The following is a 20,247-nucleotide window of genomic DNA, read 5'->3' as shown; positions in this document are numbered from 1 at the left end:
TATATTGTATAAAATGTGTAATTTTTAATAAGTTGTAACAGATCTAAATATTAGTTGGCAACATATATTGTAGTTCAACAAAGGATTAATATATACTTGCTGAACTTTACAAAGAGAGCAGTGGCTTTTTGTAAATTTTTTGTTGTTGTCCATAGACTTGTTAGTTACAGAAGACATGAAGTCTATCATCTAATTATTGCAGATCCTCATTAATGAGTCTTTCAGGGATTATCTTTTACAGTGTCAACCATCTGTTGTGGTTTAGAATAATACACTAACTAAACACAATTAAGGTTTTGCCTTAAAAGCAAAGCTATGTCTCTAGGAACCAGAGCAATATTTTCTAGGTTCTAAATCCTGTCAGAAATGTCAATGTTGTACTGCTCCGAGTTTAAAAAAACCCGAATGAAATGCCACATTACATTAATTTTGTTGTTGCTTTTAAAGGGCAATTTTTGTAAGTCAGATTATTGTTTCAATGTTATTTGTTAGTTATTAAAACAGCAATATCTATAAGAATATACATGACATATTGTGCTAAATTACTGATACTATCAGAGAATTTGTTTTAGTAAAAATCTTAATAAAAATAGATATGGAAAACAATTCTGTAAGTAGCATTTCAAACCTTACAGTATTTTATTGAGGATATCTTCCCCACTACAGTGTATAATGTAATGTATCATAAACTTTGGATGGCTTACCGGTAGTTTTTTTAAAAAAGCACTACTTGTACAATTGGTTAGTTTGAGGAAGCAGTATTTTAATGTTGTTTTTATTGCATTCAATATAAACAGAAAGAGGAACAATTTTGTAAAGAAAATGAAGAGTATGAATGTTTTATCAGATAGAAATAAAAGGGAAACTGTATTAAAACATGATGTAGACATGAATGCTTAGTTTTCTTTCCTTTTGCAAGTTAATATTAATATAGTAATGAAAATTCTAAATACAATTTCCCTTACATACATCTAATAGTAATTAGACATCTAAAAATCAAATGTGCTAATATCTTGGCAATGCATTTGTTTGACTATAACTTGAATTTATCTAGAGAGGCAATTTTTTTTATCATTTAATAAATATCTTTACATATCTGCTCCAGTAGTTTATAGAATCTTTCTTTAGCTGTTATTGAACTGATGTGATATTTGTGTAGGTTAAGATTCACGTTACCCTATCTGTAATGTGGGCTTTGTTGGAAGACAGTAGACCTTGTATAAACTTTTTGCCCGGTATAGATATCTGTGTTCTGTATATTTATATTTGGTTCGTGTAGAACCTGCTGGTGTCCTTTGACTTAGTACTGTTTCAAACAGCACTACATTAAAGCACACCAGCAAGGTCTACAATGTAGTGCTGTTTGAAACAATACTATGTTAAAGGACACTATCAGGTTCTACATGAACCAAATAATGGGCAACACATTAGTATGCTTTAGAAATCACATCCCTTTAGAGTGAATTACCCCACCATGCAGGAAGGAAGAGTGAGCATGATTGGAAATCATATTTAAAGCATCCAATATATATTCTGGATTTGTTCAAAATCAAATGAAAATACTAAATTATTTGCAACATGGAATACTGCGTTTGATCACATGTGTGGCAGATGGAAACTTTGAAGGGATATTCAAGTATTTCAAGTCCAGGGTAAAGAACTTGTGGTATACATTTGCAAGTGTTTCCCGATGATGTTTTACAATAGAGTTAAGAACATCCATCCCTAAGTTCTAGGGTTGCCAACTTTCTAATTGTAGAAAACTAGACACCCTTGCCCTGCCCCACTCCCTTCTCCGAGACCCCACCCCTGCCATGCCCCTTCTCTGACACCCTGCCCCTGCTTATTCCCTCCCTCTGTCGCTCGCTCGCTCTCCCCCATCCTTGCTCATTCGCTCATTTTCACGGGGCTGGGGCAGCCTGTTGAGGTGCAGGAGGAGGTGAGGGCTCCAGCTGGGGTGCAGACTTTGGGTTGGGGCCAGGGATGAGGGGTTTGGAGGGCAGGAGCAGGCTGGGGATGAGGGGTTTGGAGTGTAGGAGGGGTTTCCAGGCTGGGCTGGGGAGTTAGGGTGTGGGAGGGGGTGAGGGCTCTGACTGGGGGTGTGGGCTCTAGGGTGGGGCTGAGGATGAGGGGTTTGTGGTGCAGGAGGGGGCTCTGGGCTGGGGTGTGGGGCCAAGGGGTTCAGAGTGTTGGAGGGAACTCCAGGCTGAGGCAGGGAGTTGGGGTATCGGAGGGGGTATGGGCTGTGGATGCGGGTTCGGGGGTGGGGCCAGAAATGAGGGGTTCAGGATGTGGGAGAGGGCTCTGGGCAGGGACAGGGGATTGGGATGTGGTCTGTGGGCAGCATTGACTTCAGGTGGCTCCCAGGAAGCAGTGACATGGTCCTCTGGCTTCTAGGCGGAGGCGCAGCCAGGGGGTTCTATGTGCTGTTCCCTGCCCACAGGTGCCGCCTTCGCAGCTCCCATTGGGTGTTGTTCCCAGCCAATGGGAGCTGCGAAGGCGGTGCTCGGGGCGGAGCCTATGGGCAGGGGCAGTGCGCAAAGCCTCCTACTGCCCCTCTGCCTAGGCATGAAACCTGCCAGTCACCGCGCTGCCTACCAGTCTTTTAACAGCCCAGACAGCATTGCTGACTGGAGCCGCCAGGGTACTTTTTCAACCAGGTGTTCCGGTCAAAAACCAGACACTTCTTTCTCAATTGTGGAGTGTCTCCTTTAGTAACTGTAGGAAATGTCTAATTATTAGAAATCCTGAGCAGATAGATTGAGTTTAAAATTTGAGCTTCTTACTTTAATCGTGAAATGTCTAAGGTCAGGAGTTATCTGGCATTTTCATCTCCTGCATCGTGTAAAGTTAGCTTGCTCCTGTCCTGTAGGAAGAGCTTTTGTAGCCTATGTAGCCAAGAGTTTATTGAGAATTTTGGCGCTATATTGAGCTATCTGATAGCATGTTTCTATATTTGCAGATTCAATGTTGTCTGATCTCCTGAGGGAGCAAAGTTTCTATGTAATAAATTAGGTTGTAAAGAATAAAACCAATAAGCTGGTTCAGTGGTTGGCTGTGTGGGGCTGCTGTTTTGAGTTTCTATAAAATGAAACTAGTTCCCACTATATTAAATTAGTTTCTCAGTTACAGAATTTCCATTTGGGAAAGTTAATGTCTTGTTTTGTTTTCTATCAGCTAACCATGGATCCATAAATTCTGTTTCCATGCCCTATAAAATTGCTATATATTCTGTGTAATTCCTTTTTGTTCTTTATGGGTAGAACTATTGGGATGACTTGTAGGAGGTACAACACTCAGGGAAGGCAATAAGGAAGGTCACTTATATCAGGTTGACTCAGTAAAAAATAGGTAATAGTTAATAATATCATCTTGGTTTTGAAGGTCTTGGTTTAATTTGTATACAAGAGGTTACAGATTTATCATTATTAGTGTAGTTTAAAAGAGTGCAGTTTTTACCCCTTAGGGATCTGAAGTATTTTTGCCAGGTATTTTACACCTGTAATGCCTTCCTTCAAATTTATCAGCATGATAGTTCTCAGGAGATGAACTTGGTTTTTACTAGGTTCCTGCCCTGTTCCCTTTGAGCCATTGGGGGTATTGGCCATTATAGTTTGTTCATTAAAGTTTCCTTTTTGGAGGCTATCAAGTGTGCCTAAAAGGTGTACGAAATTCAAACTTTAATGGTGGACTCTTCTTAAGAAGTGATTGCAAAGATAAAATAGTGCTGTGTCCCCATCTAGAGTTTCTGCCTAAGGTGAAAGCAGTTTCAATTAAATCAAATCCTGTTTTGTTTCAGTGTTTTCCTCAATGCCTGATAGCATGCATGAGGAGCTTGGTAGCCTAAATTATCTGCCAGTGGACCCTTGTATTACTTACAAAGGACCAAACTCTTTTTGAGATCATCCCATTTGTTTGTAGCCTTGAGAGAAACTCTAAACATTGAACTCTCTTTGCCTAGAGATTATCCAGATGGCTTATTAAGCAGTGAAGAGTTTTAACAACAGAAAGACTTTGGGGAGGTTTTCAAAGCCAACTACTGGGTTTAGTCCAGGGATCAGCAACCTTTGGCACACAGCCTGCCAGGGTAAGGCCCCTGGCAGGCCAGGTTGGTTTGTTTACCTGCCGCATCCGCAGGTTTGACCGATTGCAGCTCCCACTGGCCGCAGTTCGCCGCTCCAGGCCAATGGGGTCTGCGGGAAGCAGTGCGGGCTGAGGGATGTGCTGGCTGCTCAGCCTCAGCCCACACATCCCGCAGCCCCCATGGGCCTGGAGTGGCGAACCACGGCCAGTGGGAGCTGCGATCGGCTGAACCTGCAGACGTGGTAGGTAAACAAACTGGCCCGGCCCGCTAGGGGGCTTACCCCGCCAGACCGCGTACCAAAGGTTGCCAACCCTGGTTTAGTCACACTACTTTCACTGAAATTTAATAAGGTTGTAAGGCTGCAACTTGTTCAGAGGCAATTTCATGAAGGAGAAATGTGGATTACTTACTTGGTACCAATATGTTCCAAGTACATTGTATATACAGACCCATGTTGATTCTCTCTTTTCCCATGCGTCTTTGGAGTATTCTGTTTACAAGAAACAGAGGAACTGAGCAGGGTCAGGGAAAGATGGTGTTTTTATAACTCTGGGACATCACATTCATAAGTCAGTGTGTATGAGCCCACTAATGATGAAACTGCCTTAAGAACTGCTGATTGAGTTGAATAGCACATAACTCTTAGAGAGACCCATATCTGGAGAATTCTGGTTACACACAAGTCCATCTTCCTTTCCCTTTGAATTAAGCAGTTTTTGCCTCTTTGTGTGTATTTAAGCCATTAGGAACTCAAGCAGGCTTCTTTAGCACTCGTCTGAACGTTATGCACTGGTGCACACATGTGAGCTTGTTAATACAGCATTTACTTATGAATGCTGGGCTGCAAGTGTTGTGCTTTATTTTTTTAATGAAAAACAGCACTGAATCATTTATCTTTATTCAAAAAAGTCAAGAAAGAATAAAAAGAATTCTATGGACTTTGAAAAAGTAGGATCTAGTCTTGGACACAGCAATACTTATAGTTTAACTTCAATTATTTACACTGACACTTTATAATTAAAAAATGTGTTAAATATAGTTAGCATTTAATTAAACCCAACTAGTCTAAGAGCCATACTTCTGGGCCAAATCCTGCAAAATATTATGCAGGACGTACTGTCTGTATATCGCCTGGGTCCTGTGTATTCCCTGTAGCATAATTTCCAGCAGTGAACACTCCACAGCTGGTAGTAGGTCACTTACTCACCTGTTTTGTTTTCTCCTTAATCCTTACCTTCTACTGCCCGAATAGCACAAGAAATTGTGTATTTGTGGAGGAGGGGGAGTGACTCGAGGTCCAAGTGGAGGTGCTCTGTATGCTGGCCTTCCAAATAGTCATTTGGGAATTCATCAGTTACTCACTCCACCACCAGATCGGGAGTAACTGTACTTTTACAGTTAAGAAATTATTATTGTTCACTTAATTGGTTGTTTGGAACTGACAATGTGTCTGCCCTGTACAATATGCACAGTAAAGGAAATCCTTGTTCTAAAAAGCTTAAGGGTGAGAGTGTGTGTCTGAGCTGTTGTTGAAGTCAGAATTCCTGTACTCGGAGACCTGGGATCCCCATCCAGTTGTCAGCCCAGCCCAGGGCTGGTTGAACCAGGCTATCAACTCTGAGGCTGGAGGGGTTTCCATGATGATGGGGTTGTTGCACAAAGGGATAGGTCTAACTGTTTTTAAAACTAAAAGGTATCAACATTCTTAATGCAGATTTACAGGAGACCCCAGAACTATTGGAATGGACTCTGGGGTCTCCCTGTAGTTGTAATAATAGATCAACATCATGGGGTTTGGGGACACTGTGATCCCCACTTCAACTCTATCCTGAATCTCCTGCAGACTTGACAGACTGGCTCAAATGGCCATTTGGTGCAGTTTTCCATGTGTTTGTCATTATGTTTATTCTTTCATTTGTCTGAATGTAACTGTTATAAATATATCTGAGAAATTAATTTTCCAACAGGTTTTAATATTTTGTTGGTATTATTTTTGATAATACATTTTATTTATTTTCCTCTGTACACTAATTAAAAAGGGGGCCCTTACCCTTTGCTCTAGACTCTCCACAACACATTTAAAATGCTGTATATAATATATAAACATATAAAAACTCAGCACAAGAAACTTTTAAAGATCTTTACAGTTAGTTTCCCACCAGAACCCTCACAATCTCTCACCTCTTGGGAGAACAGATGATCCTTGCCGCGTGCCCTGGACATTGTTTCAAATCTAGGAGGGAGCAAGTTCCAAAGCTTAGGGGCTGCCCTAGAGAACACACTGCTGGCTGACCCAACTCTTTCTCACCGAATTGGGGTGTTTCTGCTGATTGCAAATGTCGCAGTCGTCATCTTAGCATATGGGCAGCATGCCTCAGGTGGCATGTGACCAGGATTCATCACCAAATTTTGTCCACTGATTGGATTATTAGCTTTCCTGGCGTGGGCTGGGTACTGAGAGGGAGTGCGACGTGAAGGCTGAGCCATGCCCCCGGTATGACACAGGAAAAGAAGCTATCTTTTGGATAAGTAGGTGCCAGACCATTTAGTGCACATATATAGTGCATTACACCTGCTCTAGCTAGCAGGGAAGATGCTGGATAAGGATCTTATGTGGAAAGGAAATAACTAGCTTCTTTAAAGCAGCTACAATTCTGATTTTAGTAAACTGTTTTTTTTAATATTAAACATTTTACAATGTACAAATTATATTCACTTCAGTTACTTTTTCTTAAAATGTACTGGGAACAGCTAATGCCTGTGCAGTTACAAATACAGAAGAAAGTCGTTAAATAAAATAAGACCCAGAAAAAGCAGAATTTAAATAAATCATTCTCGTATAACGGAATTATCTAAAAACTTTGCACTGTCCTTTTAATCTTTGCAGAAGATAATTTCCTGGGTTTTTTTGTTTAACTTTTTGATGGATTATAAATTTGTTCTTTTAATTTATTCCTTCGCTAACTGTCTTTAAACATCTTAGGTGTAATTCCATGTATATTTGTATTTTGGTGGGTGGTTTCCCTACAATTCGCCTGTCATTCATTTCCTTAATGAGTAGAAAAATATTTGTTCTCTTTCTTATGTTCTGTTTCTTACAGATATGGAGTCAGGAGAGCGACTAACATCATCAGCCTCCTCTACTACAGCTACTTCCTCTCCTGCATCTTCTACACCTTCTGTAGCATCAGCGGTTTCAAAAGGTGGCCTTTCCACTGGAGCTGCATCACTTAGCTCCACAATCAACACATGCGGTAAATATTCTTAATTAATTATACTTTATTAATTTGCAGTATGATTTACATGTATGTAGCATATTTTAGGCAATTTCAGAATGCTGCATGTATTACAGGATTAAGCATAATAATAAGGTAAAACTGGTACATCAAATGCAAATCTTTTAAGACAAAGATACAGAGTAAACTGCATATCAGGCTGAAGTTCTTTGTGTTTTAGCCCCCTGCAAAAAAGGCATCCATTCTGAACATAACCCTCAAGAAGAAACCATTACCTCCAAAAGATTGAAAATGATGCTTTGCTAACTCTAAAAGACTGTTTAATTTATAAAGCAACCTCACTAGTATCGCAGAAAAGATCAACATGAAAAATCAGTGCAGCCGATCCCAAGTGTACATATATTGTACACAGGGATAGAATTTTTAGGGATAGACCTGATAAAACTAAAGTTCAGGTTCCTGAATGTACATCTCTTAGTCAGAGTTAAGCCCAGTCACTACCCTAATTCTGTGTCCTCTGATGAGGTAGGAGAAAGGCTTTCTCTTATGGACCTCCTGGTCAAATTTTTGGATTTTCAAACATCACCGTCTGAAATTACTGTGTTCTGGCCATCCAAACTCAGCTGGGAAAGCCATATGGGGGAGATCTCAACTGGACGTAGGAGTGCAAGTGTCATTTTATCTCTATCTCTGGAATAACAACTCATGAATAAACCAACCTTTCAGGATCTCCCTACCCAGGGAAGATCTAGAACATGGGTAGGCAACCTATGGCACGTGTGCCGAAGGCGGCACGCAAGCTGATTTTCAGTGCACTCACACTGCCCAGGTCCTGGCCACTAGTCCGCGGGGGTCTTCATTTTAATTTAATTTTAAATTAAGCTTCTTAAACATTTTTAAAACCTTATTTACTTACATACAACAATAGTTTAGTTATATATTATAGACTTATAGAAAGAGACCTTCTAAAAACATTAAAATGTATTACTGGCATGCGAAACCTTAAATTAGAGTGAATAAATGAAGACTCGGCACACCACTTCTGAAAGGTTGCTGACCCCTGATCTAGAATATGAAGATGTCAGTCAGCTGTATAATAGAAACTTGCAATGCTTTCTCCTTTCTTTCTAGGGAAAGTTCATGTAAAGTCTGTTAGCTTTATTAATGTTGAAGGTCCTAATAAAGCACAGCAAATGAAAACGTCTGTAGATAGGACCTTATGATACAAGTAGCTGACCATAGTCCAAAGCAAATGTAGTTCCTTCTAGTGGAATTGGCTGAAACCTATTCCATCAAACTGAAGAACTCTCCTGTCCTGATCACTTAAAACCAGTGTGTTCTTTCTGTCCCAGCCTAGTACCACTCACTCTCAGCTTTGCGCTGGAGAATATAAAAAATAAAGTAGTCTGCTGTATCTGAGGCAGTATCGCAACAATATTTCTTTGTAATTGCTCGAAAAGAAGCCACTAGAGGAGCGTCTCACTTTAAATGGACCAGCTAAGCTGATGAGGGTCTCTTCTTTTTCCACACTGTTCCAAAAAATCCAGATGTGTGTGTCCATCCTCATTGGCCTCCGCCACTTGCAATTGTAAGGTTTTGGTTATATGGTGGTTTCCTAACATACAGTAGGAGTTAATTTACATGTGACTAAAATCTCTTAGGCCACATTGAGGATTTACCAGAGTTTTCTTCTCTGTTTACCCTATTTATGTTGTCTGTGTGTGTCTCCTGTAGTATAGTATATTTTTAGAAGTATTTTGGTAACTTGCTCACAATTTAATAAGTACAATAAAGATCTTTTTAAGGCGAGAATAAAGTGGTAGTTTTTATGTTTAGGATAGTACAATATCTAAGTTTATTTTGTCTTCATTAGAAAATTCAGTAGTCCTTTGCATAACTTTTGAGTCAGCATGTAGATGTTTCACTAGCTTTTCTTCTGATTGTTGACTTTATACTTTATATGAGACCATTGTTTCCTTTTTGTCCGAGAGCAGTGTAGATTGATTTAAATCAAAGCAATTTAAATCCGCATTTTTGATTATCATTCAAATAAGCAAGCAGGAAACTTTGATTTAAATCTATTTTAATAATGTTTTGCATTTGTACATTTTAGTTATTTGTCTGAAGAAAGGCTCTTTGAGTGATTGCAAATGTCCATTCTGTGTGTGTGTGTGTGTGTGTGTCTTCTCATAGCAGACACCCATCAGGGCAATGTGTTTGCCCTCCTAACACTCGTACTGGTAAAGGAGCTACCCTGACTCCCTCAGTTGCTTTTCACTGCCTGTGGCCAGAATTCTGAGTGTCTCTGCTTATCTATACAATCTCTCTCTCTCTCTCTCTCTCTTTCTCTCTCTCCTCTAGAGAAAGTTTATTAAACTTAGTAAACAGGGTCAGTAGTTAGTTCCATAGTTTTATTGTGGTACTCATTAATTTAGTTTAGTTTTCCGGAAGCTGGGGTGGAGTGCGTTTTGACTGAAGAGCATCAGACGTTTTTCTCTGCATGGACACTTGGTATCAGGGCATGCCTAGGTCTCTGGCCTCAAAAACCCTATGATAGCTGTAAGAAGTTCATGGTAGTTGTTAACCCTTACTCTCGGTGCCTAAGTGTGTACTTGAGGGTCATGTTCAGAATGGATGCCTTTTTTGCAGGAGGCTTAAGCCTCGGACTAAGAAAGATAGGAAGGTGAGGCTTTCTCACATTCTAATGTAAGCTGCCTGCATCCTCTTTCAGAACCAAGTTGCTTGGTACATGCATTGAGAGGCTCCATTCCACCTGAGAGCACGCCTCTGGACATTGCAGTGTCTCCTCATCAGAGATTTTCAGAAGGGAGAAAAAGCCATTTTTTCCCTTCCCTGGTACTGTGTAAGGAGATGAAGATGGATGACTTATGTGCCTCTAGAGCTAGAAGGCCACTTTCTTCTAGGGGATCTAAGGGCTTGTCTGCTCAGTGCCACAGTCCAGACTAGGAGTGTGTGATTTGTAGAGTGCTCTAGCTGTGTAGATCCTACTGGCACAAACTAAAAGGTACCTAGTTTGCATTAACCCTGTTTAAAAGAGGACCGCATTAATGGGAACCAGGAGTTTGCTCCAGCAGGGTCTACACAGGGCAGTTGGAGTGCAATGCATTAGAACACTGTACAGATCACACCCCAGAAGTCTGGGCTGTAGTACCGTGTAGACAAGCCCAAGGTTTCTGGTGGGACTCTCAAGCAGGAGTGTGGATACCAGAGGTAGAGCACCAGCTCTGGCTAGGCGCTCCCCAGTATTTCATGCTTCCTTGACCCATCAGGCAGAGGTGATGACTTCAGCTCCAACCTGAGGACCATTGAGATTGATTCTATTGACTACACTTTCTACTTTATCTATGCAGCAGACATCTGCTTATACTGGTCTCTTGGTACTGACAATGCAAGAGGCAGATGCAGCCTCTTGGTACTGGATTCTCCGATTGTGTTGGATGTAGTTATTGGCACCATCTACTTCACAAGCTCTAGTACCTACTTCATCAGCAGTGTTGTTCCACTCCACTTCAGTTTTGGTGCAACAGACCTTGGTACCGATGGCAAGCAAGACTTCTACAGAGTTCCGGCCTAGCTATCTGGTATCCTCTTAGCGTAAACCAAGAATGCTTTCCCTGGTACTAATCAGGTCGGGTCAGATCTGAATCACCTGCACGGCATGTACTGTACTGTACCACCATGGCTGTCGGGTTATTTGGCTCTTCTTTGGAGTCAGAGGTGAGATCATACGTATCCTGATGTCATTTTCAGAGGCCCCATGCTACTCTCCAAGAGCTCATGGGGCTTCAGCTACATTTCTGGGTCATGTATCTATAGGGGACATTTGCAAAGCAGTAACCTGGTTGTTGGTGCCTAACTTCATAAACTTTTCACTGTATCTCAAAAGTCAAGAGATGATGCCAAATTTGGACGAGCAGTGTTAGTCTCTGTTAAAGTAGATTCCAAACCTCACCTCCTGGCTGAACAACTTGTGAATCACCTGGAGTGGAATGGACATGTGGAATCACTCAAAGAAGGAAAAATAGTTACTAACAAATTGTGTAACTGTTGTTCTTCAAGATGTGTTGTACGTGTCCATTCCATGTCCCACCTTCTTTCCCTCTGTATCACCATCTAACTTACTAATATCCAGTACGAAGGAACTGATGGAGGTTTGGGGTGGCTCTGATCCCTTTATGCCATTGGCTAGCAGCATGAGCGTGCACAGGACGCATATGCCACCCCAACGAGTGCTATGGGAAAAACATTTCTGGTTTCTATGCACGCACACACCTGAAGTGAAATGGACATGTGCATCGTGTCTCAAAGAAAAACAGTTACAGAACAGGTTAGTAACTGTTTTTTTACTTCACATTGGTTGGTAACCATTAAAACATTTTGATTTGCAACTAAGGTTAGCCTAAATTGGTGTTTCTTTTTGCTAACAAAGACACACTATATCTATTTACATTTATTTAAGTGATTATGTAGTTTAGTTATTCAGATTCTTGATTTTTTTTAACTTTTTTTTTAATAGGAAGTGGTGAATAATGCAGTTCTTATTTACTAGATGATTTTTATTTGTGATTTGTGTCAATCTCTATTTGAATGGAAATTTAAATAATTTAAAAATGTGCAAAAACTTAATTTAATTTTTCTGTTAAGTAAAACTACCTTTAATGTGCTGGATAAATAAAAAAAAAGTTCATCAAAATATGTTTTGCATTTAAAATTGATTTTATTGAACAGAGGAAATATAATCTATAGGTAGGGAATTGAACAGATTGTTTCTGGACACTGTCTCCTTCAAGATTTTAGAACTAGTAGAGAATTGTCTCTCATCTGGTTTTTGTTCATAGATTGGGAGAGGAAAACAAGCTTTCCTGTCTTTTCAGCTCCCAACTGGTTACTCAACTCTGAATGAACTAAACTTTGAAATTAACTAGTCATTGAACTGATATAGTTGAATAAACTGAAATGAAGAAAATATTCTCTCTGCTTCAGCAGAAGAGGCTAGTGCTGTCAAAAGCTTGTTTAGCACTTGGATTCAAGGTGCTTTGGCAATCACTTTCACCAGTTCAGTGGTTTGACTTCCTTTAAAGCCTAGCAGCAAACCTGTACTGCTTTAATAATATTTTTTATATTTAATTTAAATGATTTTAATAAATTATAAGATGCTTTGGCTTTAACACAGGTTGTCAATTTCAAATTTAATTTTAATTGGGTTTATAAACTTGTTTAGTTTTAAATAAAAATCCAATTTAAATTAAAAAAAAACTTTTTTTTTTCTTTTTTTAAATCATCAGTTTTTATCCTACTGTCTCACAGATCATGGCAGTGGAGAGCGTCAGAAACTCCAGTATACCATGAATAGTTCATTCTGTTTGGTTTGAGCGCAGACTTTTTGTTTACCCCCTAGTCATAAAAGTGTATTTTTTCCTATAGGCATGTTGTAATCTTACAAACAGCCTGGAATCCGATTTGCTGTAACCTTTTTCTCCCCCATAAACTTTATAGGTGATTCATCCTTCAGTCTCAGTGGCATAACATATTACAGTTTACATTTGGAAGGGTACCTCAAGTTTTTACTTAAGAGTTGCTGTGTTGTAGAGAAATTTCCCCAAAAATATTTAGCTCTGTTTCTAAACTGCAGCCAAAGCAACAAAGCTTGTACTTATTTTATTCATTATTTTATTTTTTTGCCACAATACACATACAGTTGGTATCATGGTTTCATTAAATCACTCCTACATTTAATTTGCAACATATTCTAAGTGGAGAAGATGAAATAAAATATTCACCTTTTGTTTCAGTTTCCAACCTCAGATCTCATTCATACATGTAACTTCTTAAAAAGCACCGATTGTGGGTTCATCAGTTCCATTGTGTTAATTATATTACATCTTTTACCAATATAGTTCTCCCAGGTCTAATAATTGCTCAGGTTTCTTCAGCATAAGCAATTATTGTTTTCAAGGGCATGAAGTCAAAAACACTTTAATCTGTGCATACAATTTGAGAGGCACAATTAGGGAGGTTCACATTTCCTCCAGTTCAGTATAATTATTTCCTTTACTTACCAGACTATTGACTACTGCAGTCTGTGTAATAAACTTCAGTACCCATATCATACAAATCCCTAAAATAGAAGACTGGAATTCTATATGCAGTGCTAAAAAATTATATAACAAATAAGTTATTTTTGGGTTCTCCCAGTTCAAATGGGAAAAGTATGTGTGAGACTATATAGAGAAAAATACAACAGTCCTATGTATGCAATTTAGGTGGAGTACAATAATAGTGATGCAAAAGTTTATGGTGGTTTTATTTGCTGCTATGTTTTTAATCACTGAATATGAAAAAAGCAATGGAGTAGATTGTTTGATGCCTTTTTATCTCATCATCTATTGGTGAAAAATAATAAAGAACACTGTAAAGGAAAATAAATTTTTGCACCTTGGTGAGATGTCAGCACTTTTGCAAGTGTTTACTTACATGAATAATCCTTTCTGTAATTCAGTGGTTAAACTTTTGTGAATGTTGCAGGACTGGACCCAAAGCAAAACTAATGAAAGATGAGCAATTCCCTTAATATTTTGGTGATATGAGTAGTAAAGAAACTTCAGAAAAATCCTGGTTAAACAGTCTGACCTCTTTGAGGAATTAAATAAAGGAAGTTCATTAACTTCTTATAAAACATCAATGTAAATAATTCTTTATTAAACCAAGAGCGTCTGCCAAGGTCAGATTCATTAATCTTCTCGGAGTTCAGGATTTCTCCCAAATTGAATCATGGGACGGTGAACATAGATTCCCAAACTAAGAGGATAGCTTTAATTGAAGAGTTAGATGATTTCCAATTTACATAGCTAAAATTATAGCAACAAAGAATTTGTAAAGTTAAGTTCCAACTATTTTCATGTCCCTCCACCTCAATTCCAAATTATCCTTTAGCAGCTGCAATGTTGAGTAAGAGCAGATTTGGTAAATAAAATGTAAACTGTGTAACTCCATTGCCTTTGACTTCAGTGCTTTTGTCAAACTCATTTTTGCCAAACATTTGGGCTTCAGCCTGCGGTCCTTTGCACAGACTCCCATGAATTTATTAATACTTCTATATGCTGAGTGGCTACAGGATCTACATTTTTTGCGAAACACCACTCTTTAGGTGTTTTAAAAACATTGAAAAGCCTTTTTTCCCCCATTAAATGTGAATTTTGAGAGAGGTGGGTGGAGTTTGTGGTAGTAATCTCATAAAAGCACAGCTGTGAGTTAGAGGCCCTGAATGTTTCTTCCACCTGTGACACTGACAAGACTTGATACTTTACTCTCCTCTAGTATTACGCAAAACATTTAATGTAGGACATCCAAAAAATGCATTAAAAAGGTTAACATTGCAAAGTTAGGTGTTCAGAAGTTAGGAAATGCCAGAATTAAGGTTGCTTGTGCAATCTTAATTTGCCCTGTTTGTGCATAGCCTGTATGATAGTCTTCAGTTACATGATCACACGCTATTTTTTTCCCCCACAGGGCCCCTACCTCATTCAGGCTTCAGTCTTGTCTTTTAAACTGTAAATTTTTTTGGAACAGGACTGTTCAAATCTATGTGCCTACAGTGCCAGTAGAGCATGCTACAGAAATATACATAATTAGTAATCGTAATAAACATGTTACATATACTATGTTCACAACAGGTTCTAACTTTTAAAGGTAATTTTTGAGTAACATGAAAGCAAATATAGCAAAAAATCAGAGTCATATAACTTAAAATATTTGACTTATATTCTTCAGACTTTTAAAAAAAAGTCTGTAAAAGCAGCAAAGAGTCCTGTGGCACCTTATAGACTAACAGACGTTTTGGAGCATGAGCTTTCGTGGGTGAATACCCACTTCGTCGGATGCAACTACATGCATCTGATGAAGTGGGTATTCACCCACGAAAGCTCATTCTCCAAAACGTCTGTTAGTCTATAAGGTGCCACAGGACTCTGCTGCTTTTACAGATCCAGACTAACACGGCTACCCCTCTGATAAAAAAGAAAAAAAAAAAGTCTGTAGACTAAGATTAAACATGCAAAGTATAAAAATTACTACATGGGTTTGAGTGTATTCTGGAAATGTGTAATTTTAGTCTGATTTTATATAGATATGTCTTCAATAAAATCTACATTTAAAGAAAATAAATATCAGGATTTTCAGGACCCTATAGGTAGGTTCCTAAATTCATATTCATATTCCTAAATAATAAGTCAATTTTTTTTCATAAGTGTTGAGCACTCAGCAGTTCCCATGGACTTTATTAGGAACGGCTGTATACTCAGCACTCTTAAAAATCTGGCCATTTAGGCTACATTTCTATATATGCTTATGAATGTGCTTAACTTTATTCACGAGGAGTTCCATTTGCTACCCATTGCACTTGAAGTTAAGCATGTGCATAAGGATTTGGGCCTTAATTATCTGCTGAAACATGATAGCCTTTCCACTAACTTCACTTGATATAGGATCTGGCGGTAGGAGCTTAACTTTAGGCACTCAATTTTGCCAATTAAGCCAAAAATTTAAGACCCCCTCTCCCCCCCCCAATTATAAGGGGTAGTTAAAAATTGAGATTTAGAAATGGAATTTATCTTTGTAACTTCATCATGATCTTCTGTGATTCCATAATGAGAGTGTGTGTGAAAATGTAAATTTTGATTCTTAACTATAACACTATGCAAGCTTTTGTATGTAAATATTTTGTGTGTAAATATTTTAATACTTTAGCCAGTTTTTTGAGCTGCATTTTAAGGCTCAGTTTAATTTACAAACATTTTAGATGCAGTTCACTTTGTTTGTTTCACTCCATTTTTACAAATGTTAATTAAAGTATGTGACCTTTACTTGGGAATACAACCTTTTCTGTTGATTAGCCACAGTTTTCAGCTTGTTACACTGCAGGCACAATCACCAATGCTGTGAAATTATGCATACAATTTGAAAGAGCTAGAGCCTAATGTTGGAAGACATGTTGCAACAAGATTTTATTGCAGTGTAAAGATTAAAGAACTTTGAAAAACAGAGAAAATAACATACATTCATTTCTGTCACAGTAAGTGGTCTCCTGGATTCTCCATAAGATAGAATGTCTTGGCACGCTAGTATTTTAAATTTTGTTTCCAAAAATATCTAGCTAATCATTTTTGTACTTCTACTGATAGGTGAATGATTTTGTTCACTGATGCTTTATATTTAAGGCATTAGTTAAGTATTTATCCCTTTTTTTAATTCTTTTGAAAAGCATTGTTCTATTTCAGCATGAAGTTCATTAATATTAATAAAGGCATTTGCAGTTATCATTCCTTGTTACTAAGACACCAGCGTTGTAGAAACGGATGCTGGCCTTTGGGGTAATGCTTTCAATCATTTATCTGTGTACTGGCTACTAGAATTTCAAAAGCTCTGCTCAAAAATATTCAACCTATTAAAATGTAAGTCAAGAGTCTTAGGCAATGCAGTTTTGTATTAAATTTCATTATGCAAAACCTGCACACAGTAAGCCAGCAACTTAAATAGGGACAAAAACAAAAAAAAATTATTCATCTACAATCAGAATCTTAAAGTATCTTAGAAAAGAAAGATAATGATTATTTTGGAAGGAAAATGTTGTTATAATCCAGTTTGTTGTAAGAGAACTTTGCTTTGAGGACAAATGGAAGGACAGTTCCAATTTGAACATATTTTTAAATACATATTTAAAAATTGATAGCTTCTGTTTTCTAGGCACATTAAAGAATGGCTCAGTTACCACATAGTAATTTTTTTTCAAAAGGCCCTATTTGAAACTCTCACATGTTTTGCCTTTGTTTATGTTAAGTGAGTTATATTATAAAAACATTCTCCTTTGAATGCTTGCTCATGTCAATTCTATGTTAGGTGTGTGCATGCCCACGTGCATGGCTGCCAGAGATTTTTCTCTTAGTGGTATCCGGAATCCTGTTCCCGCAGAGCTCATGCTCCGGTATATGAGGCGCCGCCAGCCCTGTGTCCTCTCAGTTCCTTTTTACTGCCCGTAATGGTGGCTGGAACACCTTCCTCCTTTTGTAATTTGCAAAGTGCTCTAGTGGTTTCCCTTGGTATGATCACATGGGTATGCAGGTTGGCTGTTGTACAACTTGAGGTTCTAGATCATTTGAAAAATTTTGAGAGGGAGAAATCCAACCAGCCTGGCTACTGCCTAACCTCACCATGACAGAATTCTTGTACGCATCACAGCAGAAGTGGGTCATGAAGTAGGAGAAGGTAGCTGCCTTATGGGTAAATTCAGGGAGGAAGTTCCAGTTATAATAGGCAGTTGTTAAGAAAGCTCAAATACATATGTGGGAGAAGCAGACAAATGGGCATTCAAGGCTGGCAGCTACACTTGCCCCTTTGCTCACTTCCAGTGTTCCAATCATCTCTTTGTTGATCTTTGAAGTCTTGCTTAAAAAACACTTGAACCTTGTCTTCCACTGCGGATCTCTGCTCCTGCTCTGTCTGCTCCTTCCCTCTTTCCCCACCTTATTCACAATTTAAAATAAATAAATGGATTTACCAGCTTCATCCTCAATCTCAATCTATTTATTTTAACAAAGAAAAGCTTAAGGAGTGACTTGATTAGTCTAAGTATCTACATGGGGAACAACTATTTAATAATAGGCTCTTCAATCTAGCAGAGAAAGGTGTAACATGATCCAGTGGCTGGAAGTTGAATCTAGACAAATTCAGACTGGAAATAAGGCGTAAATGTTTAACAGTGAGAGTAATTAACCAATTCCTGGTGGATTCTCTATCACAGCCAGTTTTAAAATTTTAAAAAGCTCTAGTAATTCTTTGGGGAAATTTTTATTGCTTGTGTTATACAGGAATCAGCCTAGATGATCCCAATGATCTCTTCTGGCCTTGGAATCTATGAATAGATTACAGTTCACATTAACTTTGTTTTAACCCTCATCTCTCCCTTCCCTGCCCCCTCTTATTTTGTCTTCATTTCCTTTATTTTTCTGATACAAGGCCAGATACTGCTACTCTACTTTCACCTGGCTGAGCTCTGTACCTAAGTAGGACTGCTTGCAGAGTAAGGAACTACCCAGCATGAGAAAGGGTGACAGTATCTGGCTTCTAGACTGCAATCTTTTCATGGCAGGGATTCTCTCTTTTTGGAAAAACCCCATGCAAATTTGTTACTCTATAACTCTTAATTATTATAAAGAGAGGGAGAGAGAGGACTGTGGGGAAATTGAAAAAACAAGAATAAGAAAAGAAGAAAATGGCTTGAAGGAAAATGACAAATAAGAAAGAATAGTATTAAATCAGGTTCTTCTAGGGTGTCAGGTGAAGATGCTGTATTAATGAAAATTCTTCTGGAACAGAAGGAGGAGGCTCCTCCAGCAAGAATAGGAGCCTGCTATGGTGGAGCCAGAAGGCACAACAGATAATATCTGTAAACTTTCTAATGCTTAGCGATGGATTTCCCTGACGCAACATTTAGTGCTGACAAGACGTACAAGGAGTTTAATGTGAATATGTTTGTGCATGTAGATATGTTGCAATTAGTTTTCTTTTTATTCATAATTTATTGAATTGCCAGTAGTTTCTATGACCTTCATAAACTCTTTAATTTTACCTGCTGAGCTCATGATCTTCAGCAGTGTTTTTAATCCTCAGGTAAACTGATGACTCCTATTGTTTCTCCCCCCTCATATTCAGAAAAAACATGTACCAGTTGCAACTGTAGCACTGTAAAACTAAACATTTTTTAGTCAACTGTGCTTCTGTTTTACATCAGTCTGCCTCCCTACTTGAGGCTTTCCTCCATTCCTTTACTGCTTGTCTGGCTTTCTTTAAAAATGAAGAAATAAAAAACGCACATACAAAAACATATGTTCACATACACTGATAGGTAAGGCTTCAGCTTCTATTACTTCCATTGGTACACTATTCAATGCATTAATTATCCCCTTGTGAAGAAATTTGTCCAGAATGCACACTCATCTTAAGTCTGCATCCTTTTTTTGTCGATTTCTTACCTTTCAAGTAGTTTGACATCCAACGTTTCTGTGTTGTTCAGAATTTCATAGCACCTCAACACTTACTTTTGTTTCTGATTAACATTTAATTGCATTGGAATGCTGCCTAATGGTTAGAGTAGGGAACTGGAAATTGGGACTCTGTTTTATGCCTAACTCTGTCACTGACTGTGTGTGTGTGACTGTGGGTAAGTCACTTAACCTTTCTGAACAGTTAGTTCTCTTTAGCCATTGGTAAAGTAAGCTCAAAAGCTAGTGAGGTTTAATTAATATTTGTAAATTGTGTTTTGCTTATAGGATGAAATCTATCATATTCAAAAGGTTTTTAAAAAAATAAGATTGATCCTACATAACTTACTCACTAGAATGATCTAGTTCCATTGAAACGAATGGAATTACTCACAGGAGTAAGTATTGTGCGTACAGGTTTAATTATCTCAGAAGTCTTATTCTCATTGTGTTCTTCATCTTTTCCAATTCAGTAACCTTAAAAAATTGTGATTCTTCTTCGAGTGATTGCTCATATCCATTCCAGTTAGGTGTGTGCGCGCCGCGTGCACTTTCATCGGAAGACTTTTACCCTAGCAACCCCAGTGGGTCGGCTGAGCGCCCCCTGGAGTGGCGCCATAACGGCACCGCATATATACCTCAGCCGACCCACCCGACCCTCAGTTCCTTCTTACCGCCCGTGTCGGTCGTTGGAACAGCGGAGTGCAGCTTGTCTGACCTCCGCTTCCCTAGCTTCCTCATAGTTTTTCTCTGTAAAAAGTTGTACATAGTTCTTAGCTTAGCTTAGGTTTTCTTGTTTTGATAGTTTAAAATCAGTTTAGTGTTAGATAGTTAGCGGGTTCAGGAGTTAGCCCCACCCGCACCCGGGACC

The 20,247-nt window shown here is 38.6% G+C and overlaps 1 protein-coding gene across 10 annotated transcripts in view; it reads left to right on the top strand.

Moving 5' to 3' along the window:
- Positions 1–20,247, top strand: part of BAZ2B (bromodomain adjacent to zinc finger domain 2B) — a 334,995-nt gene that overhangs the window by 171,448 nt on the left and 143,300 nt on the right. For all 10 annotated transcript variants that reach the window (XM_044978298.1, XM_044978304.1, XM_044978306.1 and 7 more), the window contains one exon: positions 7,186–7,338. In XM_044978298.1, coding sequence (XP_044834233.1) covers positions 7,188–7,338 — 151 coding nt within the window. In that variant the 5' untranslated portion in view covers positions 7,186–7,187. The remainder of the gene's footprint in view (positions 1–7,185; positions 7,339–20,247) is intronic.

The sequence above is a fragment of the Mauremys mutica genome, chromosome 10 (assembly GCF_020497125.1).
Source record: "Mauremys mutica isolate MM-2020 ecotype Southern chromosome 10, ASM2049712v1, whole genome shotgun sequence".
Classification (NCBI taxonomy): domain Eukaryota; kingdom Metazoa; phylum Chordata; order Testudines; family Geoemydidae; genus Mauremys; species Mauremys mutica.
This window is presented reverse-complemented; position numbering and strand designations above follow the sequence as displayed.